Source organism: Phoxinus phoxinus, assembly GCF_949152265.1.
Source record: "Phoxinus phoxinus genome assembly, chromosome: 11".
In the NCBI taxonomy this organism is placed as follows: domain Eukaryota; kingdom Metazoa; phylum Chordata; class Actinopteri; order Cypriniformes; family Leuciscidae; genus Phoxinus; species Phoxinus phoxinus.
In genome coordinates this window covers 32,396,711-32,417,468 of record NC_136886.1, presented here as the reverse complement: position 1 = coordinate 32,417,468, position 20,758 = coordinate 32,396,711, and the positions used below count along the sequence as shown (strand labels likewise).

The 20,758-nt window shown below is 36.1% G+C and overlaps 1 protein-coding gene across 5 annotated transcripts; it reads left to right on the top strand.

Moving 5' to 3' along the window:
• Positions 1–391: 391 nt before the first annotated feature.
• Positions 392–20,757, top strand: dync1i2b (dynein, cytoplasmic 1, intermediate chain 2b). 5 transcript variants are annotated; one of them, XM_079627374.1, is made up of 17 exons: positions 392–543; positions 2,942–3,050; positions 4,671–4,785; positions 6,014–6,155; positions 8,406–8,465; positions 9,672–9,787; positions 9,859–9,945; positions 11,416–11,578; positions 12,410–12,509; positions 13,139–13,264; positions 14,077–14,223; positions 14,344–14,457; positions 15,283–15,416; positions 15,502–15,646; positions 16,858–16,998; positions 17,068–17,193; positions 18,524–20,605. In XM_079627374.1, exons 2-17 carry the CDS (start codon positions 2,943–2,945, stop codon positions 18,635–18,637), a joined length of 1,938 nt encoding a protein of 645 aa, XP_079483500.1. In that variant the 5' UTR covers positions 392–543; position 2,942; the 3' UTR covers positions 18,638–20,605. The 5 variants fall into 5 exon arrangements, with proteins under 5 accessions (XP_079483500.1, XP_079483501.1, XP_079483503.1 ...); XM_079627375.1 differs by having other exon boundaries at positions 415–543; positions 6,065–6,155; positions 18,524–20,757; XM_079627377.1 differs by lacking the exon at positions 8,406–8,465 and having other exon boundaries at positions 415–543; positions 6,065–6,155; positions 18,524–20,757.
• The last annotated feature ends 1 nt before the right edge of the window (position 20,758 follows it).

Genomic DNA, 20,758 nt, shown 5'->3' with positions numbered 1-20,758 from the left:
ATGCTTCTTAAATCACACAAGCTTGTAAAGAACAAGAAGAATGGAAAACTTTTGTGTAAATATTATGACCTATTCCCCGAATCCTCTTAATATTCTTATTTTTCCATTTTTTATTTAGTATGTATGGTTTTTTGTTTTATTTTGTTTTTTTGTTTGTTCTTCATTTGTTTGTTTTGTTCTTTGTCTCTGGTATGTTATGTCTGTATAAATGTTTGATTGTATATTGATGGTTTTACACGTTTGTACCCATTGTTGCCTTCAATAAAAAAAATTAAAAAAAAATTGTGTTGTGTTCAAAACATAGGATTCAAAAGGACGTTCACCACTAATCAGTCAAGTTAAAGTGCGCCATCTAGTGGTCACTTTACGAAACGCCGCATCCGCTCTGTTTGGGAAAAGCACCTCACGGCCCCCGTAGCCGCATCCCAGATTCAGCGCTGCCGCTGCTGTCACAACAGAGAAAGAGGATAATAAGTTATTAGTCCGCTGACAGAAGAATAATCCTCTTCATACCGACCACAAGCCGCTAACATTTTATTGCACGTAAGAATTATGTTTTCTTTATTTATGTAGGGTTGCTGGTGTTAAAATGAATTATTGTGTGTTTTAAAGGCGATGCATTGATTCATGAGGCCGTCTGACGTGTGCGCTTTAACTGTCATTTATGTTATAATAACTTATACAGTCTTATTGAAATTGATTTAAAACAAAGCACAACATGCATTCCTAATGCATTGTGTTATCAAACATCAATTCAAATGATTTAGGTGAAAAAAGAAACATAAATAGGCTACACAGCTGATGCAACTATACAAATGATGAAGCATTTAAGTTCATGAATGCGCTTTCGGATCAACATTCCTGCGCGCGCAGTTTAAATCATTTTATCAATAAAAAAGTAATTTTGCTTTTAAACGAATGATTGTATGTTAGTTTGCGAGCTTTCACCGGGCGGGTTTGCTATGCAGCCATGTTGACTGACCATCCGGGACTCTTACAGGAGTGTCCCGTGTGTGTGTGTGTGTGTGTGTGTGTGTGTGTGTCACTGGGATAAGCAAACTCTTCTCACACTACATGTGTAGCCGCACCGAGTTGTCATTTAGTAAACAACAACAATATAATATTATTTTATATAGCCTAATGTACGATTATTATAAGAAGTTTTTTGGCAAATATGCCTATCTTTGATAAATGTTATTCTATTATACTGAAAACAGGGATGTGTGGTATTTGGTATTGGAAAAACCTATTGTAGTTCAAGTTCAGTTCCTAAATTAAATTCTCGCAGAGAATTGTAGAATAAAATTTTGAGTCACATCTGGAATTTTGAACACATCTGTATTTATATAAAGAAATTAATATAACTACTGTAATTAATTATGTTTTTTGTTTTATATATTAGAATGAATCTTACACACAATAGTATTTCCATAAACATTCGATAACATTAGTATAATAAAAATAAAATATATATATATCAATTGGTGACTATATAGCCTAAACATATGTATAGTTTTATTTATATGTATAATTTTATAATTATATTTATTTGTATTATATATATGTGTGTGTATACATATATATTAACAATGTTGAACTTAGTTTAGAGAAATATATTAAATCAGAAATGTATTTTACATGTCAGAGAATAAATTGCCACAATTAATTAATATTATATTGTTAAAACTTGTGATGGACTTCCTCTAACAAACATTATCACTGTTTAACACGAGCACAATAAATCCAGCCAGGATTGAAAAATACAAATATTTTAAAATAAAAACAAAATAATCACTTAAAAACATTTAGTAATTATTGTTTATTACAACAATGTATTGATAAATAAATAATGAAATATATCAAAGCAAATTACAACGTAAATCAAATTAAACTTAAGAGGGTTTTATCAATAGCAAATCATTTAGAGAGTTTTAAGGCACTCTTTTTTTCAGCTGCTTTGTTCAGTTCAGTAAATTATTCTTCCTGTCATTCCCCTTCAAATCCCAGATTAAAATCCTGTGGTTTGTGTCCAATTCAAGTTCACACTCATAAATCGAAAAGATCCAGTTCTCAAATTTTTATTTTTCTCAATTCTGCAACACTAAAGTATTCAAAATGTGTCCTGTTCGTCTAAACCGAGTGAAGCTGTTGATGAGGCGGTGGTGTGTGTTGGTCATGAGTCCTGCACATTGAGTCATGGGTGTGTAGACGAGTGACCTCAGGTGTGTGTTATTCACTGAGTGACCACTAGAAGCCGCTCGTGTAATATGAATCATAGAAATAAAAGCAGCAGCAAGCAGATAAAACCAGCTACCGTAGTTATAATTTGTTAGTTTTAATGGAAGATGTCTTAAAGTGTTGCCTGTGTTATTTTTGCACTTGTTTTATGTCCTAATTAATACCTCTAATAAAGCAGATTTACTAACAAATGTAGCATCTATAGCCTATCTATAGGCTTTTCTTCCCCTGTAGTCAATCATTTTATCCCTTAAAACACATCTTTGATCACCAAAATAAATAAAATAAAATTTCCTTGAAAAAAAAAAAGATTCATGCTTTAAAACAGCTTGAATGTAACTCTACACCCTTGCCTCATTAGTATGTGCGGTTCTATGAATATTCAAATGAGTCCTGCCTCCACTCACTCACTCAGCTCAGAGATCCACTTATTGAGGATCACACGTTGATCTGATTGGTTACAAGGTAGTTTGTGACGTCAGAAACACCAGCGATTTCAAACCGTGTTTTTGAGACTGTCTTTGGTTCACTGCAGTTTTAAGGAGAAAATACTCAGCAATGCTGTCGACTTATGAATTTACACATGGCTTGTCTTAAAGCATATTAAAAACGCCACATACACAGACATATAAACAACATTAAAAGCTTGATTTTCACCACAGGGGAACTTTAAATGTGTGTGTATGTGTGTGTGTGTCTGCAGAATGTCTGACAAAAGTGAGCTGAAAGCAGAGTTAGAGAGAAAGAAACAACGCCTGGCCCAGATCAGGGAGGAGAAGAAGAGGAAAGAGGAAGAACGCAAGAAGAAAGAGGTGAGCTGTGGACTAACCTGTAGGGGTTTGATGTCTGTGTGTGTTAAACTGAAACATGTCTCCAAACCTGCATTTTGCTAGCCTGGTTCTACCAGACTGTACATTTCATGTGTACAGAGAGTCTGGCCTCTCTCCATTGACAAGCGTTAACTTCCTTGAAGTACTCTGTTGAAGTTTAAAACTATTGGATCTGCCCAGAGTCACTCTGCATCATAACCAATCGCTAACGTTTGGTCGTGACGTATGATGACTCAAACTAGCGCACGACCTCAACGTCATCGTTCTCAGACACTCCCTCTGTTCGCTGATTGGACCGGTAAAAAATTGACCGGAGAAAACCCAAGAATACACCGCAATCCCAGACGTAGTTCTGAAGGAAAATGAAAATTGAGCGGAAGTATGTAGGAGGGCGGAGCCAGGCTAGCATTTTGCATCCCTCTTAAGATAATTTTATCTTTTCTGTTCTGATTTTATTTTAAAGCTGAAGTCGGCAAGATTTTTTTGATCATATTCCCCGAAAACGACACTATGCTCCGACAGAACAACATAAATCAGCCGGTTTTATAAAAAACCCGCGCTTCTACCTCCACCTACCTCCGCCTGTTGTTTGTTTCGCAAAAATCCACCGCTCCCGGTTCTTCTGGTCCAATCAGCGCAGGGCTGTGTGAGATCTGACTGTCAATCACAGTTCGTGAACGCCACAGCTCCCCCTCCCCCCTCGTGCACGTAACACTATCACATGCACACGCCTGAAGTTCGCAGGTGTGTTGGATTGTACGAAGCGTGATGGCGGAGAGAAAATCTACTAACAAGCTTCCAATTACTCGGTTAGCAACCAGATGTAAACAAGTCCCCTCAATCTGCCAGACTTGCCGACTGCAGCTTTAAAAGTCTGTTAATTGACCGTTCGCAAAGACCCGCCCCCCGGCCCTTAGTTACTGTCACTATGTCCGACAAGCTACGCCGCTCTCACGCCACACAATGTTCTCACGCCGTGAAAAATACATCGTGGAGCAGAGAGGAGACTGACAACACACTGACAGACAGGACAGACCAGGTTACTTTTCGTTTATTTTTTATATTAAACATATTAAACAAAGTCTCACCTTTCAAATTTGGTCATTTTTTAAAATAAATATAAACAATAAATAGCGTTTTGTGGCTCTTTAATGTGTCTGACAGATCGCTGTAGAGCATCAGTTAAAGCTGCTCGTGAACCGATCATCTCTTCCTTCTAGTTCATTTATAGCATCAAATAAACATGAATGAACATCAGAAGGAATGTTGTTTTAACCGCGGAAAGGCGTCAGTACACTCCGCTTCTCAAGTTCAAATCCTCCCATGTTAATCTACTAACTCTCCTGACTGCTTTGTTGGACAATGGCGAAGTATGATTGGTCAGATCGCCTGTCAATCAAGCTCCCTGCGAAGGGTCAATTGACTGGACAATGTTTTAAATTGTGTAATAAATTGAACTTGGATTCTCTCTATCTCTCTCTCTCTCTCTCTCTCTCTCTCTCTCTCTCTCTCTCTCTCTCTCTCTCTCTCTCTGTCTCTCTCTCTCTGTCTCTCTCTCTCTCTCTCTCTCTCTCTCTCTCTCTCTCTCTCTCTCTCCTGAAGCTGGATGGCCGGAAGGAGGGAGCGTCTCCTCCGCAGGATGACTCTGATCTGGAGAGGAAGAGGAGGGAGGCAGAGGCTCTGCTGCAGAGCATGGGGATAGTGGATGCCTCCATGGGTATGAAACAGCAAAGCAGCATGGGAAATTAGATTAGGTCTTTGTCACTAGCATGTGTTCACAACAAGCATGGTTTTTTTTATTAGTAATGTACAACCTACTAAAAAAACAACAACATTATATCATGAAGAGATCTGGATCTTTTGTTAGAGCTTGATGCATATTCTGAAACTTTCAGAACTCAAAACCTTATTTCCAATGAGAAAAGACTATTTATTGAAACTATACAGCAAAAATGACTTGTTCTATGACTTTTACAGCCTTTTTCTGTTCATCAAACAGATTAACACATTAACTTTACACATGAATACATTTTCGTCAGGTTAGATACTGATAATGAATCACTCAAACCCCTTTATCTAAACCTCTACATAAAGTTTTTTTCAACACTTTACACTCGTGTTTGTAGTTCTAACTGAATCCACGTTCAACGCGCGATGGGTTGTGCCAATATTAGCCGTTAGAGTGCGCATCGATCTGCACTTCGGATTCTGACCGGAAATAGTAGACCATCCGGGAACACTCATTTCAACATACTACGATTTAGGACGCACTAATTCTACTTTCGAATACTATTTAGGACGGATAGTATGCGAATCGGGACGCAGCCGAAGCATTTATGAGTGAGTCATTGAATCATTCATTCAATATAGATAATTCAGATTCATTAAACATTTTAAATAGACTGCAGCAATTAACATTGGTAATAATGTTATTTTGTCTCTGTTTAGAGAATCCTGTGAGAGTCGTGATTTATGACCTGATTTATGACCTGATTTATGACCTGATTTATGACCTGTTTAAATGAGCCTAAGCTGGTTTTGCTGGTTGGTTAGCAGCTTACCCAGCCTGACCAGCTGACAAGAACACAAAACCTTAAACTAAAGCTCATTGGTTTAGTCATAATTATGTTATCCATTTCCTCTGGTTTTATTGTTCATTGTTCTTTCTTTCTTTCTTAATAAAATAGTTTGGTTTGGTTTGGTTTGGAATGAGCACTGATGTCTTTTATAACGCATGCAGATCCTGCATGAATATTAACCACTGCCCTTATTGTCTTTTCTTTTTGTGTGTGACTCAATCCTCTTTGATTTTGTGTTTCTTGCACCATCCTCTTGCTTTTTGTTGCTTACCTACTTTTTTATTCCTTATTTTTATACTTGAATGTTTTTATGCTCTTTTTTAATTCCAAACCCCCCCTTTGCCCTGCTTATGCTTGTGTGTGTAGTGCAACCTCTGCGCGTGGTAACAGAGGATATGTGTGTGTTTCACTATTTAGTCCCCCCTCCCATGTCCCCCTCTGCCAAATCAGTGGACACACCGAGCGAAACGGGCAGCCAGGACTCGGGAGACGGCGGCACGGGGCCGAGGTGAGACACACACACACACACACACGCACACACACGCACACACACACACACACACACACACACACACACACACACACACACACACACACACACACACACACACACACGTATATTCTGTCCCCTTACACTGCCCCCATCCCTAAACCTACCCATCACAGAAAACATTCTGCATTTTATTTTTAATAAAACATTGTTTTTATGTTTTTTAAGCTATTTGAATTATGAGGACTCATGAAATGTCCTCATAAACCACGTTTAAGTTGTAATATCAGTGTAATACACGTCATTATACAAATGTGTTCTCATAAATCACATAAACAAGAGCACACACACACACACACACACACGTGTACATGTATATACACTACCATTCAATCGTTTGGGGTAAGTAAGGTTTTAAAAAACATATTTTTAATTAACATAAACAGACTTTTTCTTTTTCAAATAAAAGCTATACATCAAAGATTCCTGAAAAAAATTATCACGTCGAGCCCGCTGCCTGTGAGTGTGTGTTAGAAATCAGGAATGTGAGAGAACATTGTGCTTGGTACGTTTTTCATCTTCAAACCAAACTTGGGTCTTCAGCCGACAAAGTTTAAACTCGGTCTGTCTAGCGCGCTTCCCATAATGTTCACGCATTAGGTCAGTAGACGGAGAGTAGACGGTCTTTTGTGGCTGTTTGAACACATTCGATCACATGAGCGTTTACACTACGAAAGCAATCCGGTCTAATGTGTTTTCGACTCCCTCTGGAAGTGGACAAGCTCAAACCGTTTTAGACGCCGTTTACACCTGTATTTACCATCGTCCACTTGTGAATCGACTGAAAGATCGACCAAAACGCATCTTAATACCAGGTGTAAACAGGACCTCAGTGTTCCAGTTTGTGTAATGCTCTATCTCAAGATACCGTCAAGCATCCTCCCTTCTTTCTTTCTTTCTTTCTTTCTTTCTTTCTTTCTTTCTTTCTTTCTTTCTTTCTTTCTTTCTTTCTTTCTTTCTTTCTTTCTTTCTTTCTTTCTTTCTTTCTTTCTTTCTTTCTTTCAAAAACCTCTTAAACACATTTTTTCTCTGAATATTACTCTTCAGCTCTTGGTCTGTGAATTGTACTTTGTTATGGATGTTTGTATATGTTTGTATTTTGTCTTTATTCCTCTAACTTACATTTGTAAAGCAACCTTGGGCTTTGAAAAGGTGCTGTAAAAATATAAATTATTATTACTACAATATTACAATTTTACTTTTTGATCAAATATATGCAGACTTGAGCATAAGAGACTTCTTTCAAACACATTTAAAAAATCTTACCAACCCCAAACTTTTGAAAGATAGTGTAATTCATTTTGCTTAAAATTCTATTAAAATATGGTTACATATATATATATATATAAATAAATTATGTATATTAAACAACCATGTGATTGCCTGTTTTTGGTTAATGAAGGGTATTAGTAACTTACAAATAAAATATTCTTCATCCTGTTTTTATTTTTATTCATGACACAAATGATAAAAAAAACCCAGCTTCACATTATATAACATTTCATTATTTTAATATTTTGCCTGGAACGCATCAACAACTGAACTTTTCTTCAAACTCTGTATTTCACATTCCTCCATGCTTCACTGTAAATATGTTTTCATCATTGTGTTAACATCTTTTCAGCTATTTTTCCCATTCATTTAATTTGACACAATAATTTCTGTCACCTCTATTTAATGTTTTGATTTTTCCGAGATTCAACATAATTGTATTTAACAGCAGTTGAAAAAAAAAAGAGAGTTATAAAAAGTGCAATAAACACGTCACTGCAGGTTGGCACTTTTTCAGGTTTAAAATTGTATATATCAAATACATTTTAAATATCATGTCACATATACATATATACACACACATCACATATACAGTACATTCAGAAAGTATATTTTTTTCTCACATTTTAAAAGCTAATGAAAAAATATAATTTAAAGCATTATTTTGTATTTTTGCAAGTCAACAGCAAAACTAGAGACAATGAAAATGTGCAGCAAAACCAGTCGACACACTTCTACCATCTTACATCATAACACACCCTGCCTTCATAAACACTTCATAAAGCCATGCATAGCCAAACAATATATGTAAAGTACTTTGGGGTTTGATTTCTACTGTCTGTATGGCATTGTGTACTGTGTGGAGTCATCTGCATGCACATGTATAGGTGTATAACAGCGGCTCTCTGCATGCGTGTGTGTGTGTGTCTCTAACAGGACTCTTCATTGGGACTCTGACCCCTCTACTCTACTGCTCCATTCAGACTCTCAGCTCGGGTACTCTCATTAATATCACTCCTGCCGCGCGTCACCTGCACTCTCTCCTTCATTTATCCTTCCTTCACATTTGTCCTCTCACTCTTGCTGCCTTTTTTTACTTCCATGGACAGTCATGACGAACCAAATAGTGAATGTGTGAATACACTGTGACTCCCCTAGTATAGCTAAATTTTGTTTTTCTACCTTAAAGGTTATTTTATTCAGATTTTTTTTTTTCACATGTTTGAATTAGTCTCCCCCGCTTAAGTCCAGGTAGAGTAATCCTATGATTTATCCATATACAATCTTATTTGCTGTCGGAAAGCATTCAGACCAACATGAAATGTACCTTAACATTGAATTAAAAATATTAAAACTACATGTAGTTTAGTATGTAGTTTCTAAGACCCTCAAACTACTTGTACTGACTTTGTGGACACATGATCACCCCTCAGCAGATGGAATTTCTAGTTTGTTTATTTATTTTTAAATTCAGTAATATCTTATTGTTTATTAATTATTTGTGGGTTTTAATTAATTCATTAATTTCATTTATTTTAATTTAATAATTTATTTGATAATATTTTTGTTAATTTATTTATTTTTCCCATTTATTTATTCATGTAAAATGTATATAATAATTTCGTTTTAGAATCAGTTATTTATTTATTTATATTTATTTATTTATTTATCTATTATGAATTAATTAATTATTTGTTGATTTTAATATAATTATTTATTTATTTTTTAAATGATTTATTTTGATTTAAGTATTTTTTTATTAATTAATTAATTATTGAATTGTTTATTTATTTATTATTAATTCATTTTTGTTTTTAATAAAAAAAATTATTTATTTTTAATTAAGTTATTGTTGATTTATTTATTTTCCCCATTTATTTATTTATTTATTTTACTTTATTTATTTATTTATTCCCTATATCATTATTTATTTTTAGATTTAGAATTTTAATTAACTTATTTATTATTAATTAATGATTTGTTGTTTTGACTTTAATAATCTATTTTAATTTTAATTATTAATGAATTAATTTTGACTTTATTTATTGTTTTTAAATTTAATTATGTATAATTTTCAGTTTAATTGTTTAATATTTCTAATTGAACTTCTTTTTTTTTTAATTTAATATTTTATTACAGATATTTTTATGAGTATCCCACATAATTTTTCCGTCTCAACATATATGTCTGTATTTTCTGCAGACGTGGCCCGCTGAAGTTGGGCATGTCAAAGGTCACGCAGGTGGACTTCCCGCCCAAAGAGATGGTGTCATACTCAAAAGAGACCCAGACGCCCACACAAACTCATCACAAAAATGGTAAGCCACACACACGCGCTGCTTTCCTTTAAAGCAGTAATGAGACTGAACTCTTTCTTTGCTGTCTGTAGATGAGGAAGAGGAGGAAGAGGAGGCTGTGGCGCAGCCTGTTCTGGAGCCTCAAGAGGAGAAAGACCCTCAACAAGAGGAAGATGAAGGTAGCGCTCGAAAACACAGCGACGAGAGAAATCATACTCGACAGTCGTCGCTTAACAATTCATTTTACATCGTTCCATTAAAGGGGTGGTTGAGTATGATTTCACTTTCCTAACTGTAGTTAGTGTCTAAGGCTATGTTCACACTTAGCGTCTTTTTTCAAACTGCCAGCGTCTGTTCTACATTAGAACCCTATGGAGTAAACCGTTTTTTCAAAAAAGTCCTGAGCGCTTTTTTAAACGCCACCGCCGGCGTCTTTTTCTGCAGCTCAGAGCGTCTTTTAAAGTTGAAAAAAGTTTAACTTTTCTGAAAAGAACGCCCTACGTCAAGCGCCTTTTTGACAGCTGACCAATGACAAGCGAGTAGCGAGACCTGTCGTTTCCATAACAACAAGAAAAATGGACACGGTGCCGGTAGAAAAACTAATCGTCCTTGTTTCGGAGCACAAGGAGCTGTTTGATATGAGTACACAACTCTATCATAACATACATCACAAAGAGGCTGTGTGGGCACACTACTGTTGCAGCTGTTGTTATAGCAACAAAAGACGCGCTCGGCTGCTATTTGTAACCGAACGCGCAGCGTTTTTTTTTTTTTTGCTAAATAAACGCCGTTGTTAACTTTTTTTTGTCAAAAAAGACGCTAAGTGTGAACGTAGCCTAATGTTGCTGTTTGAGTATAAACAACATCTACAAAGTTACAACGCTCAAAGTTCAAAGCAAAGGGAGATATTTGCTTTTAAAGAAAAGGACTACAACAAACGGCTGGTAGGGACTAAACGACATTCCTCCGGGGCTAGTGACATCACCAACCCTATAATTTACATAAGCCCCGCCCCCGGGAACACAGTCCATGTTAAGAAGAGGAAGAGTTGTTGTAGTCGAGCACATTTGTGAGTCAGCTCAAACTTTAGCATCCATCTTTTCACATGCAATATAAAGTCACTCTGTGTGCATCTCACAACAGTTCCTATACGAGCGGTTTATAGATTACCATGACAGAATATGCTAATTGAAGATAGTTAACTCCACATCAGCAACATAAATTCATCAACTAACCATTCAGAGACGCCCTGTTGCTTCTACATGTTGTTACTTCCTCTTGAGTCTCTCCATCTTTGTCTGACTCCGTTTTAACATTAAAGGCAGAACAGTTTCTGTAATTTTAGTGTGTGTGCGTGAGGTAATCGCATCTGCTAACACACACCAGCTCTTGAAACCCCGCCCTCTGCAGCAGCTCATTTGCATTTAAAGGGCCAACTTTAACATGCTATATAAAAATGTCTGTGGGGTATTTTGTGCTAAAACTTCACACACACACACACACACACACACACACACACACACACACACACACACACACACACACACACACACACACACACACACACTCTGGGGACATCAGAGATTTATTTTACATCTTGTGAAAAGGGCATTTAATGATCATTAAAGGAGGACACGTTTTCTGTGTAGCGCTGCCTCATGAGCTGACGGAGGAAGAGAAACAACAGATTCTTCACTCGTCGGAGTTCGTGAGTTTCTTCGACCACAGCTCTCGAATCATGGAGCGCGCGCTCTCTGAGCAGGTGGATGTGTTTTTCGACTACAGCGGGCGAGACCTTCAGGACAAAGAGGGGTGAGGAGAGTGTGTGTTGATCCGATGTGGAACGGCTTTGGTGTGTGTGACGTGCAGTGTTGTGGGCACACGGTGTCAAGTAACTTGAGTTATGTAATCAGATTTTACTTTTAACTAGTTTTCCAAGTAACTAGTAAAGTAACTTTTTTTCCAAGTAACTAGTAAAGTAACTTTTTTTCCAAGTAACTAGTAAAGTAACGCATTACTTTTAAAATTTACAACAAAATATCTGAGTTACTTTTTCAAATAAGTGACGCAAGTTACTTTGTTTTCCCATTTATTGAATGACAGCTCTGTGTGTGTGTGTGTGTGAACATGATGTTTATTGTAGTTCTAGACTAAATGTGAGCATTTACTCATCTCACTTGCACAAAAAAAAAAATGCAATATTCCTCAAAATGAATAAAATCAGTGAAATGCAAAATCAGAATACTATGCAAACCTCCAATAACTAAATATGTTAAATAAAAGATAAATTTTTATGCATTTAATCTCACTTTATTGACCAATGTACTTGCTTCTGACCTTCGATGATTGTTTGCTTTCCTCTTCTGTACACGTTTCCTTCAGCCTGAGGATTATTATTTCACTTTTGGTGTGAAAGGGTCTTTACATTTGCCCAAAAATATAACTTTTGTGTTATAAAAAAACAAGCCCAGCCCAGGTGGGAAGAAAAAAAGTAATGCAAAAGTAACGTAACGCATTACTTTTCTAAAAAAGTAACTAAGTAATGCAATTAGTTACTTTTTAAAGGAGTAACGCAATATTCTTGCATTACTTTTAAAAGTAACTTTCCCCAACACTGGTGACGTGTAACTGTGTGTGTTTCAGGGAGTCGCAGGCCGGGGCCAAACTCTACCTGAACAGACAGTTTGCAGACGAACGCTGGTCTAAACACAGAGTCGTCACGTGTCTCGACTGGTCACCACAGGTACATGATCATGCAGCTACAGTGCTTGGCACAAGTGAACACACCCATGCTAAAGTTGACTAAAAAAAGGAATAAAAAATCATCTTTTGTAAATTAAAATATCCGCACATCATCACACACCCGTCACCATACCTAGAGATCGGCACGGGGCACTCTCCATAAGATCATCTCTTAATGCCAATCAAACCAGATATTAGGCGAACTGAAATAAAACATGCCGATCTCTAGGTGTGGTGAAGTGTGTGTGAGGATGTGCGGCTACTTTAATCCCAGAGGCCAAGGGAACTTTATCAGGATGTATAGTATCCTGGATCCATGAAATAACTGGCCTTTAAAAATATAAATCTGCCTCTATGGGGATTTAACATAGGGGTGTCCTGACTTATGCACACTGTATTTTAAGGAAGAACATTTATTTATTTACGACACATTCATTCACAAAGAAAATTGGTGTCCTTAAAGGTTGGAGTTTTCCTCATTTTTTTTATTAAGGCATTAAGATAAATTTCCAAAAGATTATTTTTTTTATTCCTAGTGTGTATTTTTTACTCCTGATAGTGTGTATTTAGTTAAATACTACCTTTTCAGTGTAGTTCCCCTCACTGTTCCTGTTTTCCCGTTCCCATCAGTACCCTGAGCTGCTGTTGGCATCGTACGGTAGTAATGAGGACGCTCCACATGAGCCGGACGGCGTGGCTCTCGTCTGGAACATGAAATATAAGAAAACCACACCGGAATATGTCTTCCACTGCCAGGTGAACATCTCATCGCATATCCATTATTTATTTTTATTTGTTATTAAACAGTTTATTTTACAGTGTCCTCGTTACACATTACATGTAGTTACTATAGTAATAACATTAAATGATCCGTGATTACATGCAACTAACTTTAACCCTATAGTAAGTACATGTAGTTAATTATTATTACTCAGTACTTACATGTATAATTACAGTGTAACAAGGACATCTTAAAATAAAGTGTAACCTAATTTTGTCTTGGTTTTATTATCTTAAGATCACAAATTATTTATCTCATGGAAATTAAGAAGATTGTGGATTCCACAGAAACAAGTTTGAGATAAAAATAAAATAAAAAAATATATATATGTATATATATATAGATATATATATTTTTTTAATACATTTATTAAAATAAATAATTACATTTAAAAATAATAAAATACAAAATTATTTTAATTAATTATTTTTTAGTTTCATTTCATTTTAATTTTGGAGAATGGATGGATGGGTGGATTATTAAAAATTAATTTCAATAAATAAATAAATGCATACATGCATGCATGCATAAACAAATCACACAGTAAACCTAGAAATTCTTAAAAATTAATCTGCTGACAGGTTATAATATGCTATATGCTTATAATATGCCTAATATGGAAGGCTTGAACCTGCTCAAGATGTCAAAGTACATAATTAAATAAATGTATTGTTAATAACAACAATTATTTAGTCATTTTATTTTATTACATAATTTTATATAATAATATATGATTATGTTGAGGTTCAAAGGTCACGTGGCTCATGGAATATGTGTGTTTGTTCAGTCTGCAGTGATGTCAGCAGCGTTTGCACAGTTTCATCCTAATCTGGTGGTTGGCGGCACGTACTCGGGTCAGATCGTCCTGTGGGACAACCGGAGTAACAAACGCACCCCCGTGCAGAGGACGCCGCTGTCAGCCTCAGCTCACACGGTACATGAGGACAGACACCCCTGCAATGCATCATCTCCATCCACACTGTTCTGCTGGATCATCTCTCTCTCTCTCTCTCTCTCTCTCCATCTCTCTCCATCTCTCTCTCTCTCTCTCCAGCACCCGGTGTACTGTGTGAATGTGGTGGGGACTCAGAACGCTCACAATCTCATCAGCATCTCCACGGATGGGAAGATGTGCTCCTGGAGTCTGGACATGCTGTCTACACCACAGGTCAACACACACACACACACGCACGCGCGCGCACGCACGCACGCACGCACGCACGCACGCACGCACGCACGCACGCACACACACACACACACACACACACACACACACACACACACACACACACACACACACACTGCCCTTCAAGGGCTCAGTAAGATATTGATACTTTTATTCAGCAAGGACACAATACATTTGTCAAAAGACATATATCATGTTATAAAATAAATAATGTTCTTTTAAACTTTATATTCATCAAACAGTCCTGAAAAAAAATCACAGCTTTTCAACATTGATAATTATCATAAATGTTTTATGAGCAGCAAATCATCACATTAGAATGATATCTGAAGGATCATGTGACACTGAAGACTGGAGTAATGATGCTGAAAATTCAGCTTTGATCACAGGAATAAGTTACATTTTACTATATATATTCACAAGGAAAGCAGTTATTTTAATTTTTCACAACATTACTGTTTTTACTGTATTTTTGATAAATAAATGCAGCCGTGGTGAGCTGAAGAGACTTCTTTAAAAATCTTACCGGCCCCAAACTTTTTTCTCTCAAGGAATGCATAAACTGGTAAAACATGTATTTGAATGCAATGTAAGTCGCTTTGGATAAAAGCGTCTGCCAAAAGCATTAATATAAAAAAATTCGATGAATCCTGAAAACATCAACAAAAAAGTCTTAGTAGGAAACTCACTAGGGTTTGAAACAGCGCCACTTCCTCTCTTTCATCCAGATACACAAGAGTCAAACTCATACCTGTGTGTGTGTGTGTGTGTGTGTGTGTGTGTGTGTGTGTGTGTGTGTGTGTGTAGGACAGTCTGGAGCTCGTGTTCAAACAGTCCAAGTCAGTTGCCGTGACCTCCATGTCATTTCCTCTGGGTGATGTGAATAACTTTGTTGTGGGCAGTGAGGACGGGTCCATCTACACCGCCTGTAGACATGGCAGGTAAGAGTGTGAGCCTCGACTGTTGTGTCAGGTTCACATCCGCACAAGTCTTTGATTTCTGCTGGTGTGTGTGTGTGTGTTGTAGTAAAGCGGGCATCAGTGAGATGTTTGAGGGTCATCATGGACCAATCACAGGGCTCGACTGCCACACGGCGGCAGGACCGGTCGACTTCTCTCATCTGTTCGTCACTTCCTCTTTTGACTGGACCGTCAAGCTCTGGAGCACCAAGGTGATGAACACACGACTGCTTTAAACACTACATCTGCACTGCTGAAGTGGACAGGTCCGATCCGATCCGATGGAGGATTTATTTAGTATCATTTATATATTATTATAGTATTTTTAGTTAGTTAGTATTAGTTTTCATATTCATTTTAATTATTTTTGTTATGTGCTTTTGTCATTTTCAATTAGCATTTTTATTTGAGTTTTATAAATTTTAGTTCTTCAACTTATTCTATTTCGGTTTGTCATTTTCATTTAAGGTTTTTAAGTTTTCATCTTATATTTAATTTAATTTCAGCTTAATTTAAATGAATGTTTTATTTTACAGTAACAACACTGGACACTGGTTTGTGTCTCTCCTGACAGAATAATAAGCTTTAATTTTATTTTTAATTCAGTTTTTAGTAAAACATTTTTAACTTAACTTATTTTATTTCATAAAGAAAGTATGCACTAAAGTCCGATAAAAAAAAAGAATGTGTCGACGGTCACTTGAGAAATTATATTGATAAATGGTATTCCCATCAGATATATGTGACCCTGGACCACAAAACCAGTCAAATGGCTAAAAAATGTTTTAATTGAGATTTATACATCATATAAAAGCTGAATAAATAAGCTTTCCATTGATGTATGGTTTGTTAGCATAGGACAATATTTATTCGAGATATGACTATTGAAAATCTGGAATATGAGGGTGCAAAAAAATCTAAACATTGAGAAAATCTCCTTTAAAGTTGTCCATTTATGTTCACGATTGTGCTGCATTCACTCACAAAAATACATGTTTTATATATTTACAGTAGGAAATTTACTAAATATCTTCATTTAACATGATCTTTACTTAATATCCTAATGATTTTTGGCAAAAAAGAAAAATGGATAATTTTGACCCATACAATGTATTGTTGGCTATTGCCACAGATATACCCGTGCGACTCCAGACTGGTTTTGTGATCCAGGGTCACAGGGTCATATATCGTATCCTTGGATGGAAAGCTGGCTCTGTTTGAGTCTGTCCTGATAGAACAATAAGCTTTGATTCATTTTTATTTCAGTTTTAGTAATTTTAGTACTTTATTTCAGTGTTTTAATGTATATTTTAATATTTATATTTGATTTAATTTCAGCTTTATTTCAATGAAAAACCGTTTTTATAGTTTTGTTTTAGTGCACAGTAGCAACACTGGTGTGTGTGTGTGTCTCTCCTGACAGAACAATAAGCCTTTGTACTCTTTTGAGGACAACTCCGACTACGTGTACGATGTCATGTGGTCCCCCACACACCCGGCTCTGTTTGCGTGTGTGGACGGGGTCGGACGTTTGGACCTGTGGAACCTTAACAATGAAACTGAGGTACACAAATCTCACAGAGATCTAGTATGAGCAGATCCACAGATGTTGAATGATTGTGTGCTGCCTCAGGTCCCCACAGCGAGCGCAGCGGTGGAAGGAAACCCGGCGCTGAACCGCGTGCGCTGGGCTCACTCGGGGCGAGAGGTGGCCGTCGGCGACTCCGAGGGACAGGTGCACATTTACGACGTCGGAGAGGTGAGGACGACACTGATGATGAAACACTGTCAATTGTCAAAGATACTGTGGTTTGTATGGAAGCAGGGAATTAAAAAGTTTTTTTCGACTTTATCTCATAATTCTGGCTTTTTTTTATATATAAATTAGAGCTGTGAAACTATTAATCGCATCCAAAATAAAAGTTTGTGTTTAAATAATATATGTGTGTGTGTACTGTGTATAACTATTGTGTATATATAAATACACACACATGCATGTATATATTTGAGAAATATTTGCATTTATATACTGCATATATATTTTTATATAATTTATATTATAGAAATATTTTTTATACTTAAATATATACATGCATGTGTGTGTATTTATATATACAAGTACACAGTACACACACATATATTATGTAAACACAAACCAGTTTTCACAGCTCTAATATAAAAATAAATGAAATTGACTGTATTTACGTGACTGTATAATACTCCATACTCTGTTATGTTTTAAGTGAATGTAATCATTTGAGGAAGAAAACGCATGTGTAACAGAATAATGGATCTGTGCATCAGGTCTTAAAGTGACAGCAGCCGAATATACTGTACCTGCTGACAAATTATGAGATCATATAAAAAAAATATCTATATGGCCGTTTTTCCAGTGAAAATGCTGAGTGACTAGTAACTTTTGTCAGCTGACTTTTTTCCCCCCACAATTGCAAGTTTATATCTCACAATTCTGAGAAAAAAAGTTATAATTGCGAGATATAAACTCAATTGCGAGAAAAAAGTCTGAATTGCATTATTATATCTTGGAAAAAAACATCAGAAGTGCAAGATATAAACCCGTAATTGAGAGAAAAAAAATGAATTGGAATTCTGACTATTTCTTGCATTTGCGACTTTATATACATCAAAATCTGACTTTGTTCCCATAATTGTAAAAATTCAGAATTGTGAGATGAAACGGTAAGCTGACTTTTTTTCCACAATTGCGAGTTTATATCTTAGAAAATAAATCAGAATTGCAAGATATAAAGTTAAAATCTGATAAATAAAGTCACAAATTCAAGATATAAAGCCACAAATTGCGAGAATAAACGTGCAAATAATTGTTTTCTCTCGATTACAAGTTTATTCTTGCAAGTTGTGACTTTATTTATCAGATTTTATCTTTATATATCGCTATTCAGAATTTTTTCCAATAATTCTTGGATATAAAATGGCTAATTCTGAGGCGGCAAAAGTCAGAATTGTGAGATGGTCGCAATTACTTTTTAAAAATGTTTTATTCCCTAGCGGAAACAAGCTTCCACAAGGTTGTCATTGAGCCTCATCTGGTGTTTTTTTGTCTGCAGCAAATTGCGGTTCCCCGGCAGGACGAGTGGACTCGGTTCGTGCGCACGCTCGCAGAGATCAACGAGACCCGGGAGGACGTGGAGGAACTGGCTGCTCAACGATTGGCTGCATGATCACCACGGCAACCCCTGCTGACCAATGACGGTTCCCCTGCATTTGCATATCTCCACCCTCTCTGAAGTTATTTTAGTGTTACTGGAAGACAATCTAGGGCTTTTTAATTCTAAATGGATTATTTCAGCTTTTAACAAATTAAGCACTTAGTGTTGCTAAAAACTTTGGAGTAATATTCGTAGTGGGATGGGATGGTACTGTTGGTTAACGTAGATCTTATCAGGTGTGAATTATAATGTTTTTATATATTTATCAGATTAGAGGCTGATTTGGAGGAAAGGGATGATTCATTAGCACTACGAATATGCAAACTATTGTACAGCATCTTTATAACGATTTAAGACACTGACGTAACTGCAGACATGGGTTTTTAAGAGGTGGAATCTTTTTAACATTCCCTTCTGGACAAACTTTCACATTATTTATAGCTTTTTAACAAATGCGTTTTGTTTTTAGCTCATAAAGACTGAACATGTACGTTTGTAATAACTCAAAAAGCACACACTTTCCAACATGTATCTCAGTTCTTACTTCTGAATGCCTTAAAGCGAACCTTAGAACACACACACACACACACCTATCCACAATCTTCCATCACACAGCATTATATCCTTCTGGTGCTTGTTCATCCTGGCACTTATGACTGAAAAACTTTTTTTGCCTTTGCAAAAAGTGTAAAAATGCAGTGTTTTGCCATTTTTAAAGGGGCTGCGGTTCCTTGGTTAGCATTTCAAAACCTGTTGTTGGTCTAAACTTAAAACTTCCCTTGGGCAAATATTTAGACTAGTGCACATTGTTATTTATTTTACGCCAAGTAATTAATAACCGGCTTGTCCACATTTTTTTTTAACCATTTTAATCTGCAATTTAACGTTTTATTTGTAGTCAAATTCGTGACCTTCCAGCTCATAGCGTGAGGGATTTTAAATATTAAATTGTTTTCATTTTCTATGGATTGTTTGTAGTATTTATCTAATTTATGTATTTTTCTTGACATTGTATAAGCAACATTAATTAGTGCAACTGACAAGACCTTAAAAGAGCTTCCCTTTTACCTTCACATAAATGTTTAGCCTAAAATCTTGCTGTTAGAAAAAAAAACATTGTTTTTAAAGGACGAGAATTGAACCTAGACTTTAAGCCAGTTAAAGAGTTCAGAGCATCTCAAATGAAACTGTACTAAAAAAAAAAAACGAACCAGCCCAGAAAATCAAACCTGCCTTAATCTAGACACATTCAGAACCAAAGCTATTCTGTTAATGTCTGTTTCCTTTGTGTTGTTTATCTGTGTGTTACAACTGGTGAGATGAAGGAAGCTCTAGATATTTACAGTCTAATTACATTCATCAGGATTCCCAGTGTCATGGAAAACACCGACATATCAGGGAACTTGTTTGTTTAACAGCTGAGGCTCTGTTCTTTCTTTTGATATTTTGTATGTTCAGATGTTCATACAAAATATTCTGGGGGTCATGAAAATGATCAAAGATTAAACTTAAAAAAAAAAACTGTCAGGAAAGAGTTGAGTTAATACCTATAATTTATTCACAATGAATTTGAAACATAAAATGCATTTTAGGCATTTTAAATGCATATTTCATGGCATTTATACAGTGCCTGGTCAAATAAAAAGGTCACTGTTTGGTGCAAACACTAAAAACATAATCACTGCAAATGATCCAGTCAAACTTAAGCATTTGACTATTTAAGACGGACTCTAAAATGTGACTTTGGCCGGGCAGTGGATATTTGCTTAAAATCCCCTTATTTGAATGGGAATATAATTGGACTTTCAAGCGCACAATGATCAGTCACCTCAAATAATCAATTATATCACATTATCGTATTTCTATAGCTAGAAATTGCACTTTGTACATGTAATTTCTATCTTTTTTTGTGGAAAATCCAGCAATCATGAATAGAAACATAACTGACGACCCATTGATCAAAACGTGTGTGAACGCTGATTTACGGGATTGCCTGCAGTGAGCAGGACAAGCGTGTTGATGCCCTGCGCTCTTGCATGTGCGTCTGGTCTTGCAACAGTTTCACTAATTCACTTTATCCAACCTCTTTTGTAACTTGCTGTAATAAACCCAATAAAACCTTCACAAACTAGA